The sequence below is a fragment of the Perca fluviatilis genome, chromosome 14 (genome assembly GCF_010015445.1).
Source record: "Perca fluviatilis chromosome 14, GENO_Pfluv_1.0, whole genome shotgun sequence".
NCBI classification, from domain to species: Eukaryota; Metazoa; Chordata; class Actinopteri; order Perciformes; family Percidae; genus Perca; species Perca fluviatilis.
Window position 1 is genome coordinate 8,882,542 of NC_053125.1, and position 13,200 is coordinate 8,895,741.

General features: G+C 41.6%; 2 protein-coding genes and 1 pseudogene across 2 annotated transcripts in view; 1 reads left to right on the top strand and 2 right to left on the bottom strand.

The window, feature by feature from the left end:
• LOC120572438 (immunoglobulin kappa light chain-like) overlaps positions 1-2,847 on the bottom strand; it is a 4,485-nt gene extending 1,638 nt beyond the window's left edge. The window contains exons 1-4 of the mRNA XM_039821735.1: positions 2,720-2,847; positions 2,359-2,590; positions 408-889; positions 1-63 (exon numbers count right to left, since the gene is read on the bottom strand). The exon at positions 1-63 is cut by the window's left edge and continues 57 nt beyond it. Of these exons, the coding sequence (XP_039677669.1) occupies positions 1-63; positions 408-889; positions 2,359-2,590; positions 2,720-2,813 (871 nt within the window). The 5' untranslated portion in view covers positions 2,814-2,847. The remainder of the gene's footprint in view (positions 64-407; positions 890-2,358; positions 2,591-2,719) is intronic.
• LOC120572425 (prostaglandin D2 receptor 2-like) overlaps positions 703-13,200 on the top strand; it is a 101,918-nt gene continuing 89,420 nt past the window's right edge. Inside the window, exon 1 of the mRNA XM_039821722.1 lies at positions 703-766. The gene's annotated coding sequence lies outside the window, so the exon portion shown is untranslated. The remainder of the gene's footprint in view (positions 767-13,200) is intronic.
• Positions 5,980-8,693, bottom strand: LOC120572433 (annotated as a pseudogene).

The window sequence follows — 13,200 nt, forward strand, 5'->3', positions numbered from 1 at the left end:
CACTCAGGATGGTGGTGAATGTCAAAGTTCCACTCAAGAAATACACCAAGACAGGAGAGTCGTCTTTAGAAAAATGGACATCAGAGACAGATTTTTCAGCAGGTTTTCTGTTCTAATCCTAAATGTATTTAGAAAGTCCTCATGAGTATGCATGGTAAAAAAAATGAAATCAATTCACTCATGTATTGGGAATGATTTTTTTAATTCATTATTTTCCTTAGAATAATTTTTTTTTTTCTACCATTGATTGACCTTATTTTCTATTCATACGGTACCGCCAATGGCGACTACATCATATCCATTTCCAGCAAAACAGAAAGAATTGAATCAGGACAAGGGCGCATTGTCCCAGCCCTACTAATGAGTACCTATGAGAAGCGACAACCTCGGCTAGAAAAGTTACTTACTTTCAAACTCCAGCTTGGTCCCGTTTCCAAACAGAATGTGTCCACATGAGGCAACAGCACAGTAGTAAGTCCCAGCATGAGAACGATTCAGACTCTTCATCGGCAGCTTGTAGACACAGGTGTGTGTTTGTGTGTTGGTTTTCCTCTCACACTGATCATTCCTGCCTCCATGGGTGTAAATGAGTCCTGGCTGAGATTCTTCCGACTTCTTGAACCAGTAAACACTGTGTTCTCCATCACAGGTCCCAGTGTGTACTGTACAGTCCAGAGTCACAGAGCCTCCTGGCTGGATGCTCTCAGATGCTGACTGATGGACCGTAGCTGGGACCTTCAAACCTGAACCTTCTACATCGACTAAGGTTCCCTCCAAAAATTTAACAATATATGTATATGTATCGCTACTTGCGCAGTAGTAAGTAGCCGAGTCTGAAACACGCAAATCTGTGATCTTTAGGTGATTTTTACCATTTTCCATATCCAGTGTGAAGCGTGAATTGTTCTTGAATTCATCATGAAAAATATAATTTACATTATATTTATGATATGTAGAGATGAGCATTGGTTTCTGTCCCAGAGTTTGTTTATACCAGTAAAGCATTACAGCGACCTCACCTTCATAGAAACATTGCAAAGTCAACTCATCCCCAGTTTTAACTGATACAAATCGTGTCTCTTGATGAACAGTTGAGGATTTCGGACCTGTCGTCTGAGCTAAAGTGAAATGAGGGAAAAAGCAAATGTTGAGTTAATGTAATGTGACATACGTCAGTGTAATTACTAAACATCCCACCGTCTAACAGATTAAAGTTGGACTTTCAAAAAGGCAACTTACCCATTTCCCCCAAGAACAAACGAGTGAGAAAGAGAGCAAACAATGGAGATGCCATCGTGTTGAAGTTGCTGTGTTGAATGACAGAATATCGTTGGTTTCTCCTCTCTTTAGAGACAAGAATGCGTTTGATTGGCTGAACCTGAAGTGACACTGTATAGGAAACATGGTCACATGCTCACAGCCACCTATGGTGGCACGTTTGGTTTCCGAGAAAAGCTTCACATTTTTGAAAAATCAGCAGGTTTTTTTCAGTAAACTGGGAAACCGCTTTGTTGCATTGTTTATTCATTATCATATGTAATTGTAACAGCCTGGAAATGCGAGATAGAAATGCTCACCCAGACAACAATGTTTTCTCTCTGGTAGCTCTACCGAGAATTGTTGTATTTAAAATAAAGGCAAAAAGATATTTGAATGCACAATTACTCGCTTTCAGGTGAACATTAACAAAAATAGTATAAACAAAAGCTTACATATACACTCTTAAATATGCTTTAAATAAACAAAACATTATTTAAACATATTCATTTCTCTGTAAAGTCTTTCTTACAATGAATAGTTTCCAAAAATAACAACACAATATATGCTCATTTTTACTACACACATCCATTTAAACTTTCAGGCTCTGTGTGCGCCAGTAGGTTAGAGTATGTGCATGCATACACCACGTGTACCTTTCATGTCCCACTCGTGCCAATCTGTAATGGCTGCTAGGAGTCCCTGCTAATATTTAACCTAAGCACTTAACATGAATATACAGCTTCTAACGCATTTCAAACAAAACCAAAATGCACATAGAATTTCGCTAACATATTTCTTACAGTTTAAAGGTGCTCTAAGTGATGTCACGCGTTATTTAGGCTACATCATTTTTTGTCACATACAGCAAACATCTCCTCACTATCTGTTAGCTGCCTGTCCCCTGAACACACTGTAAAAATACGTGGTCTCTGTAGACAGCCCAGGCTCCACAAATGGCAACAAAAACAAACTGTGTCAACCTGCACCACCAAACCTAACAAACAGTGTTCCAGCCAGTAACCGACAAGAAGGATTTGGGGGTGGGGGCTGGGGGTTAGTGCGTGCAAGGGAGGGGACGCGACTGTTTCAGTATCCAATGTGAAGTGTGGATTGTTTTTTAATTCATCATAAAATATTCCATTTTTTTCATACTTGTAATAAGTAGAGATGAGCTTTGGTTTCTGTCCCAGAGTTTGCTTATACCAGTGAAACCTTGAAGCAGCATTGCCTTCATAGAAACATCTCAAAGTGAAGTTATCCCCAGTTTTAGCTGATACTAAACTACTGTCTTGATGAAGAGATGAGGAGCGTTTTGGATCAGTGGTCTGAGCTGTAGCGATAGGAGAGACGAAGCAAATGCACCTCATTAACACGTGAAAAACATAACGAATATCAGAACTAATGTCATGAGTAGTGGCTTAACAAATTCAAACTTGCAGTCACAAAAAAGACAACTCACCAACTTTTCCGAAGAACAAACACGTCAGATAGAAGAGAAACTTTGGAGATGTCATCGTGTTCAAATTGTCGTGCTGAATGGAAAGAATCTGCATTTTGTCTCCACTCTTCAGAGACAAGAATGCATTTGATTGGCCAAACAGAAGTGACTCTGTACGTCTATTTAGGAAACTTGATCACATGGTCACTGCCACTGTAGAAATACAGGTTTACCATAATGAATGAATAACATTAACACTTTAGACAAGTACAAGTGCAAATTGAACAAATATAGTGCAAATACACATTAAAAGATGTGCACGTATATCAACATGTTAATATAAACACAGCAAGCTTTCACTCACATTAGCTGATACAAACCCACTCTCTCTTGACGATGAAATTAGGAGAATTTTGGATTATTTGACTGAGCTAGTGTGAAATGAGACACAAAGCAAATGCACATTTACTTTTATGTGACATATCAATCAGTAATTGAAAATATATTTGAACCATTTGTATGAGGAGTGACCGTAATCCACAAAAGTTGGAATTACTAAAACACAACTCACCCATTTCCACCCAAAAACAGACATGTCAGATACATAAAGTTTGGGGATTTCATTGTGTTTCAAATAACCACATCAAATAAAAATAATTTAGATTTGAAGTAGAATTTCAAGTAAGCAACATTATTGCCATTTGAGTACATTACCTGGACTGCACTGTTCTGGGAGGGATGTTTGAGTGGTCTCTGTCTTTAAGAGCATTTATAGTATGTGAGAGTGCAAACACTGTTACATCCTGTAGAAAACCACAAAGCCAATTGCACTAAAAAAGATAGAAAAAACAAGAACGTAAGGGTAATGGGCAAACGGTTTCAGAGTGACTGGGATGTATAAAGGCCAAACTGTAACAAATACAGTAATATATTCTGTGCAAGGCATAATGAAGCAAACTTGTACATCCAATACAAATGCTGAAAATCAATTGAAAACCTTCCTGTGCTATGTTTAACAAATGCATAGCTGGCAGAAATATTTTCGAAAAGGGGGAAAAATCTACACTATTAGACAACATAAATGTTGTTGACTTTGGCTGTAGCTCACCACAAGGTTTGGCCATTTATGGCAAAATTGATTTGGCAATTGGTGGCACACAGAACTTCAGACACTGAGGCCCTCATGTACGTACATTTGCAAATGTAGCATTATCAGCACCATGGCCAACCCGCAGAAAGCGCACGCTGTGATAATTCATCTTACGTCGTATTTACCAAACCTGCAGTTTATCGGGTAGTCAGCGCCTTTCTCCGCCCACTATACCGTAAATTGCGCTGTAGCAAAGCGTTAAGTACTTGTGCTATGAAACGGCTGATTGCAGACTGCGATATTCCCACTGCTATGACTGTTTGAAATGATTCTGATGCCAATATTTGTAATGTAGCGAGGAGTTTAACAACTGCTGAAATGGAATGTGAACGCTGAGTCGGAGATTCAATGTCATCTTTGATTTCTTCCAGTAGAATAACTGTAATATTACATGGCTGCTTAATCTGCAACGCTTAATGATTTCGTGTTCACTCAACTGAAAAAGTGTGATCCTTGTGGCAAAAATCGTTTCTGCTCATCTCCTTGACCTATGTCTTCGTCTTGCTTGGATTACTGCCGCCATTTCACCAGGAGGCATATGCGAGGAAAGCCGCTTGCGGCTGGTTTACACCTGCTTTTAAGAGGCGGACAATTTTCACCGCAAAATAGAGGCACGCTTTCACGGGAGGTTTTTGTACATACTGTGGAATACATAATTAGGCGCACTTTACGCTTCCCCTCCCATCTCTTTATGGGAAACTCCCACTTTCCCCTTGACAACTCCCGTAAATGCATATGCATGACACTGAAAACGCAATTTGCCATTTTCAGTTCCTGCGACAGGCAGTCTGCGCTTTTACCTCAGTGCGGCATGTTTGTACATACCTCGCCATGATTTTACGCGCACGTTGCGAAACAAATACACCTGAAGTGGGCGCAAAAGCGTTAGTACATGAGGCCCTGAGATCCATATTGCTCCCAATGGGAAAATCTAAGGCATGTTGAACAAAAATATCTGCCAAATTACTCTAGTATACATGGGGCAGAGGTATGTAGAAGGTTACGAGGTTATGCATTGGCTAGTCAATAAAACAATGGCGTTATAATCCAATGAATCCTTGATGGGTTTTGACAGCAAAAGAGTCTGAATATAATATAGCATTAATGGATTCTTAAAGTTGTCATGAAGAAACACTGTTGTTCACACAGGCTCTATTGCTATGGGCCAATGTCTCAGTGATAATGCAGCAGTGAAAAGGGAGAAATTGATTTTAGCCATGCTATCAGTATGGCTCTAAGGATGGCAGTCAGTTTGTCTTTCATTGGGTGATCCACCACTTTGGTTCAGAGTAACTATTGTGTTGATTGGATTTTAATTTTCAACAGATATTCATGGTCCCTAGAGGATAAATCCTACTACTTTGCTACATGTTCCTGTGTTGTCACTATGGGATTGACATTTGTGGTTCGGAGGGAAATATTGCATGGATTGCCCTACATTTAGCTACAGATATAATAGTTTACTAGAGGATACATTCTGATGGCTTTGGTGATACCATGACTTTTCTTTTAGCACCATCAGCAAGTCAAACGTTTTCACTTATCCTGTGAAATATCTCAACATTTACATAATGGATTAGCACATAATTGTGTACAGATCTTCATGGTTTCCAGATTACGTTGGACTTTGGTGATAACCTGACCTTTCCTCTAGTGCCACGATCAGGTTGCAATTTTTCGTTCAGAGTGAAATACTTGGACAACATTTGGATGGATTGCCATGAAATATGGTACAGACATTAATGATTCCTAACGACTTTGGTAATCCCCTGACTTTTCCTCTAGTGCCACCATTAGTTTGATATTTTTGCTTTAACACTATTTAGATATCTCCACAACTATTTGAGGGATTAAAATTTGGTACAGTCACTGTCCCCAGAGTATTAACTGTAAAAAGCGTTATCCTGTCTTTTCATCTAGCACCATCACCAATTCAAAACATACATTAATGAATGACAAAGCCAAAGTTACCATACAGTACAAGGGACTGAACAGAAGCACACAAACATTGTTAGTGTTCCTTCAATAGATTTGATTGATTTATTCTTATTTAACACAATATGTTCATGGAAATGCACAATACATGTAACTTGGTCAAAGAAATTAAGGATAATGCCATTTATTGGTAAATTAATCCGAGCCCTTATAGCCAAAGACCAGGTTGTTGCACAGCATCAATCAATCCGGCTTTCTTAATGAACTGACATCAAACTTCTTTGTTTGATGAATTATTCTCTAGTGTGGAGTGTTGGAGAAGGGCCAAATAACAGTTCACACAGTCTCATAAAACAACATAGATCATTTAAACTTCTCTTTCCCATAATAACTCTGTCCATTCCTGTGTTCTCTTCACTTTTTACATCCTGGACCAATGAAAGATACAGATATTTATCTAAACATCAACATCTATGTGTGTACATAATCAAAGAGATTATAAGAAGAATCTTCCATCTTACTAAGAACGTAGAAATAATGTCCAGTTCTACTGCTTGACACTGGAGTACACACATTCATCGTTGGTGTTGTTCCGCTGTCTTCTTGATCTGTTGGGCAGGTTGACACTTAAAGCAGCATAATGGATGTTGTCTGCATCTTGGTAACCCTGGTAACAAAGTATAAAAAAAAAAGTAGATCACAAATTATGGTTCCTCACAGAAATTATTTCGACAACCAACCCAGTCTCACGGCAGTTCGCGAAATGGTCACGTTATTTAATCTATGGATTTGTGTACAAGGACACGTTTTTGTCGTGTTGTTGAGGACGATTTTCAAACTAGTGTATTCAATGGGAAGCATCTGTCGTGATCACAGCACGACTAGGGTAGAGAGTCGTATGAAATGCCGAAAATCCGCGTAAGGGGGTTGGTTGGGGTAGTGGATGGGTCAAACAACACAGGACTTTCACCTCGGAGAGCGGGTATTGTGTCCGGGTGTGTGGCTTGTCCTTTCCCCGTTCTTCTTATCCTAACCCCAACCATCCCGTTGTTGTGGCGCGTCTGCATCCCCCAGAGACCGGGCTTCGTATCCCGGCATGTGGCGTGTACTATCCCCGTTCTTCTTTTCCTAAACCCAGGACTTTCACCCCGGAGAGCGATGATTGTGTCCCGGCGTGTGGCTTGTCCTTTCCCCGTTCTTCTTATCCTAACCCCAACCGTCCCTTTGTTGTGGTGCGTTGGCGTCCCCCAGAGACCGGGCTTCTTGTCCCGGCGTGTGGCATGTCATTTCCCGATGCTTCTTTTCCTAAACCCAACCTCCGTATAGATGCTGCTTCCCATTACGTGCTGACCACACAAATAAATAACATTCTCGGCAACACGAAAAAAACAAGATAATCGTGTCAATAGATTAAAAATAACGTGACCATTTCACGAACTGCTGTGAGACCGTGTTGCGACAACACGGTTAATTGTGATGCTATTCTTTTTTTTACGGTTAATGAAAAGGTGAAAACTGTACACACCTCTGCACTCGCTGTGGAGGGAGTTGGAAATGTTGCGTGGTTGACTGGTTGTAGAACACAGAAAACATTTTATTTACAAGCAAAATTCAATGAACACAATCTGCCAGATAGAAAAAGTACCAATTACCTGCAGTTTGGCAGCTGTTTCTTTTGTTCACCTTGTACATTAAGAAAGGCAGTAAAACACTCAGGATGGTGGTGAAAGCCAAAGCTGCACTCAAGAAATACACTAAAAAGGAGAGTCCACCTCATCTGTAGAGAGACAGAGACTTTCAGTATATTTCCTATTTTTATCCCACGTTTGGTTAAGTAAAAATGACTAGTCAAGTCAATTTTATGCATATAGCCAAAATCAGAAATTTGCCTTAAAGGGTTTAGCAATCTCTACAACATACAACACCCTCCTCACAGCCTCGATTCAGATAGACAAAAAACCTCCTCAAAAACAAATCCTATAATGGGGAAATTACTTTCTACTTGTTGCTACCCATCAGATTAGACAGCATATTCTAGAAAGTTCCTTACCCTCCAAGTCCAGCTTGGTCCCGTTTCCAAACAGAATGTGTCCACATGAGGCAACAGCACAGTAGTAAGTCCCAGCATGAGAAGGATTCAGACTCTTCATCGGCAGGTTATAAACACAGGTCTGCGTTTGTGTGTTGGGTTTCCTCTCACACTGATCATTCCTGCCTCCATGGGTGTAAATGAGTCCTGGCTGAGATTCTTCCGACTTCTTGAACCAGTAAACACTGGTGTGTTCTCCATCACAGGTCCCAGTGTGTACTGTACAGTCCAGAGTCACAGAGCCTCCTGGCTGGATGCTCTCAGACGCTGACTGATGGACCGTAGCTGGGATCTTCAAACCTGAACCCTTTACACTTACAAAAATGCTCTCTGAAAAGTCTATTGTGTATAGAAAATTAATGCAGTAGTAAGTAGCCGAGTCTGAAGGGCGTAAATCTTTGATCGTCAAGTGATTTTTTCCACTTGCCGTATCCAGTGTGAAGCGTGGATTGTTCTTGAATTCATTGTGAAAAGTCACGTTTACATTATATTTAAAGAAAGTAGAGATGAGCTTTGCTTTCTGTCCTAGAATTTCCTTAAACCAGTAAAGCCTTGCAGCAACATCACCTTCGTAGAAACATTGTAAAGTCAAGTTGTCCCCAGTTTCAACTGATACAAATCGTGTCTCTTGACGAACAGTTGGGGAGGATTTCAGACCTGTCGTCTGAGCTAAAGTGAAATGAGAGAAGAGCAAAAGTAGAGTTAATGTAATGTAACGGAAAGAAACATCACAGTCTAACTTAAAATAAAATTACAACTTACCCATTTCCCCCACGAACAAACATGTGAGAAAGAGAGCAAACACTGGAGATGTCATCGTGTTGAAGTTGCTATGTTGAATGACAGAATATCGTTGGTTTCTCCTCTCTTTAGAGACAAGAATGCGTTTGATTGGCTAAACCTGAAGTGACACTGTATAGGAAACATGGTCACATGCTCACAGCCACATTTAGTGCCAAGTTTGGTTTCCGTGATTCTGAGAAAAGGTTCACATTTTGAGAAATATATAAAGAGCGTAACTTCCTATTGGCTTATCTTTTAGGAAAGGGGAGTCTTGAGCTGCTTTTTAATGATGATTGATTCAGTTAAAAATATATGTAATAAAGGCTGTTACTCAGAACGGGAAGTCTCTCTTTAGAATCAGTGTGTGGCCCTTGTGGTTCAGGATCATATTTAACCTTTCGAAGCCATACTGTTGGACTAATTAATGGTTACTTAAAGCTCTTAGACTCCACAGTTTAGAGCGGCAGCAGGTCTTTTACAGTAACCTGGCAAACCGCTCTGTGGCATCATTCATTCATTATCATATGAAATTATCCATTAATATTTCATTATCAAGAACAATAATAATACAGTTGCCTTGTTAATCAGCCCAATAGCCAAAACAATGTGCATTTGACTTCTGAAGGTATCTTACTGCTGGACTGCTTGGTTTTAGGTACTTTTGTTTAAATAGGTTTCTCTGCTGGACTGTTACTGTAGCTGCTGCCTTGGGTTACCTTGACTGTATTATTTGGGCCAATTTTCTTAACTAGGATTGTGCGAGTTAAGATTTTGCTTAACTCAGGTGTTTGAGATAGCTGTGTGTTAGATTTTCTTTGAGTTTCTATTCCTCAGCCACCCCCAGCAGGGGCTGTCTTTGGGTCATTAGCAGGTGTGTTGTCAGCACAGATGAGATGGGTACTAATCCAGTTTCAACAGACACATGTAATGTAATGTAATGTACTTCCACCTCAGGCCAACATCAGTTTTAGCCGCTCAAGAGCTCCGGGACGCCGGCTACCAAAGGCAGTTGTTTAGACGCCAGTAGAATGTGAGCCGGGTACAGGCACCGCCAGATCAGGGGCTGTGGTAGTGGAGTTTAACCAGAAAAAAAGTTATGTTGACACCACGTTGTGCTATTACGTTTTGAGAATATTTTCCATTAAATATTTAAGTGTTTTGGCAAGGCTGGCCGAGTGGCGCTATATCCATGGTGGTATTTTCTGCTTTATTCACAAATCACAGCCTGGTTATAAGTAAAAATATAAATTGCACCGACATGCATAACTTACATGTGGCACTTTGTAGTTTGGCTTATTTATGTACTTCTATGTGATTTCTGCTGTTATGCGTTTGTACCTTCATGGTTGAATGCCCTTTTTGGAGATGGCTTTGGATGAAAGTGTCAGCTAAATGAAATGTTATGAAAAAAAAAATATTGGCCACTGGTATATTGTGCATCCGAATCAGAATCAGAAATACTTTAATAATCCCAGGGGGAAATTGTTTTTACATCAACCTGACCATACATACACAAACATACAATATGACCATGGGGTAGACAGGACAGGAAGACAGGAAAAAAATACAGCATAACATGAGGAGAGGTGAGGAGAAAAAGGCAACTCTCAGACTATGCCCCTGAATAGGAGTACAGTGTGGGAACAGGAAAAAAACACCTCAGCAACATAAGCACATAACCAGTACAAGCACACAAGACAAGCCATGGGGTAGGGGAGTGTTGGGGTGGAGGTAATCCATCACAGGTAAGCAGCAGTCCGGTCCTGCAGCCACCAGGCGCTGGTCACGGACCCGCATGCCTGACTGGGGGTACAAAGCGGCGAAGGCGGGGGACGGGCTGGGGATGGTGATTGCATATCAGTTTATATGGAAGGGTTCGTGTATGTGTAGGCCTGTGTAGTCAAACCACCGCCCGTAGCCCCGTTGTCTCAAGTCCGCAACGAATGTTACAGCGATACACAGCAGGTTGCCATGGAGTCAACCTTGAACAGGATCCAGTCCGAGTCAACAATCAACAGGTGTCAGTGGAGTCGGGTAAGGAACGCAAGAGTGTGCCCGCCTCGCGCAGTGCTACCAGGGGAATTGATTATTCAACACCGGCCTTGGCGGAGGGCCAGCGCTGGTTCAGGGAGCCAAAAGATAAGATTGGAATTTGTTTTGTCTTAGGGCGAGAAGAAGCTTAGTCACACACTCTCTCCCTGGAATGTCCCCTGTTCTCCGTGATCGATCAAATTTCGCCCAAGCCAAAGTGGAGTTTCCCCATAATGTTGTCCAACCTGTCCAGAGCTGACCGTCTTTCCAAGATGGTATCCAATTTGTGGCTCACGGTGTTCATAGTCAGCGACAGCTGAGTTCCGACAGCTCTGCCCACAGCTTCAACCATGACGGGCAGCCTTGTATTTTGCTCGGCTCCCGTCTTCTTCTTAATTTCTCGATAAACCAGGGCAATTCCTGAGCCAATCAGCAAAAGACCTGTTATCATGGTTCCGAATAGGTAGATATCCTCAATATCCTCCACGGAAAGAACCGCCAGACACACGACCCGCCACCTCTCCCACGCGTCCATCGTGTAGCCAGCTACGAACGTTCCGGCAGGGCAGTCAGGTTCCCCCGAACCCGAACTTCTTGTCGAGAAGATGGTGTCAATTGCGCCGAGAGACCAGTTGATCAAATCCATAGTTCTTGGTTTTAGGAGCAGTGCAGAGAGAGAGACTCTCAAAGTACACAGAGACAAAGACAAAGACAAGAGAGCAAAGCAGGGCAGGCAACGGGAGGAGAGGGAGAAATGCGACTGCCTTCTTAGAGAGCCAAACGAGAGATCCCTAAGTACAACCACTTGAAACATCACTAAAAAGCCAGGAAAACATCAGTGGAAAAGTCCAGGTGCTTGACCACGTAAAACATTCACAGTTGGAGCCTTAAAAAGACTATGAAAGGCTAGGACTTAGGGCCCTATTTTAACGATCTAAGCCCATGGTGTGAAGCGCCTGGCGCAGGTGTGTTTAGGGCGTGTACAAATCCACTTTTGCTAGTTTAACCACAGAAAAAAGGGTCCATGCGCCAGGCGCATGGTTCAAAAGGGTTGTACTTAGTGTCTTAATTTATCATAGGTGTGTTTAAAATAACAATGAAATGCTGCGTTATTCACTTTAGACCAGGTTTGTGTTGGTCAATGGCGCGATCACTTTCCGCTGCCTCAAGATAGTAATACACCAAGAATGCACCTGGACACACCTCCCTGTAAGACCAGCACACCAATGGGCGCAGAGATGGGCACAGGTTCACCTGCTATTTAAACGACGTGGGTTCTGGACGGGAAATTAACAACTGCGTCGGTCTTAAACTAGCAAAGGTACTTGCGTCGGGCTTTGCGCTGTGCCCGGTGCAAGATAGGGCCCATTACCTAATGTGAGCCAAAGATATGACTCCGGCAAAACAAGAGTTTAATGCAAGAGTTTAATGCAAACCCCACTTGCTGCCTCAGACACATAAGTATCAGTAACCAGCGTATGCAGTGCTTATGGGCCCGGACCAATCAGGGGCCCGCGGGACTGGAAGATATTGATTGACAGCCGGGGCCCCCTATCACATTTTCATTACTCGCAACAATCCCAGCAGTCCCACGTCCACTGTGACAGCCAGTGACCAAGCGGGAGGCGATATTTTTTTCCCCCACTATGGCCACGCCAAGACCTGGGTCAAATTAATTTCCTTGTTTTTGATATGAAAACGAGACCGTGGGCGAGACACGTGTGTGACTCGAACATCTCATATTGACCAACAAAACGTACAGCGAAAGACATTTCAGACCATCCTGCCAACCTGTATACATTTTAACATCAATGAACGCTGTAACGATTTTTCACTATAAAGTCACTGAAAGCTGCTGCTGTTTCACTCCTGTCGGCTCTCTGCAGCGGGTGGGGCTGCTCCATTCCCCCCGTGACTGATGCGCGCCACACACACACACACACACACACACACACAACACACACACACACACACACACAATCACACCACACACACGATGGATACAGGAAAAACCACAGATGAGACATAAAGGATGACCTAAATTGAGGACAGCTACGCTCGTTATTGTAAGTGCAATGATAAGTTAAAATTCAATAAGTACTTCATCAAACCATATAAATGTGTCCCAGGCCAGGATAGGATAGGACATTAACTAACAATGTAAAGATCAAAAAGCCACTGACAGTGACAGATATGTTCATATTTGATTCATTCAATAAATTATAATTTTTTGTCTTAAATCCACCAGCCATTTTCATAATATATACCAACATTTGCAGCATCCTGAGCCTTTTTGGTAAGGTTCCTAGGAGATCTCAACCCAGAGTAATTAATTAATTAATAGTAATAATTATTATTCTCCCCAAAACAAGTTTCCTTTTCATTTTTAAAGAAGTATACAAAAAAATTCGCAACTTTTTTTTGCAACTTTCCCTGTCTCTCGCAACTTCATTGCAACAAACAAAAGACTGCAACTTTTATCGCAATTTTTTACAAAAGCTCACGCAAAATCAG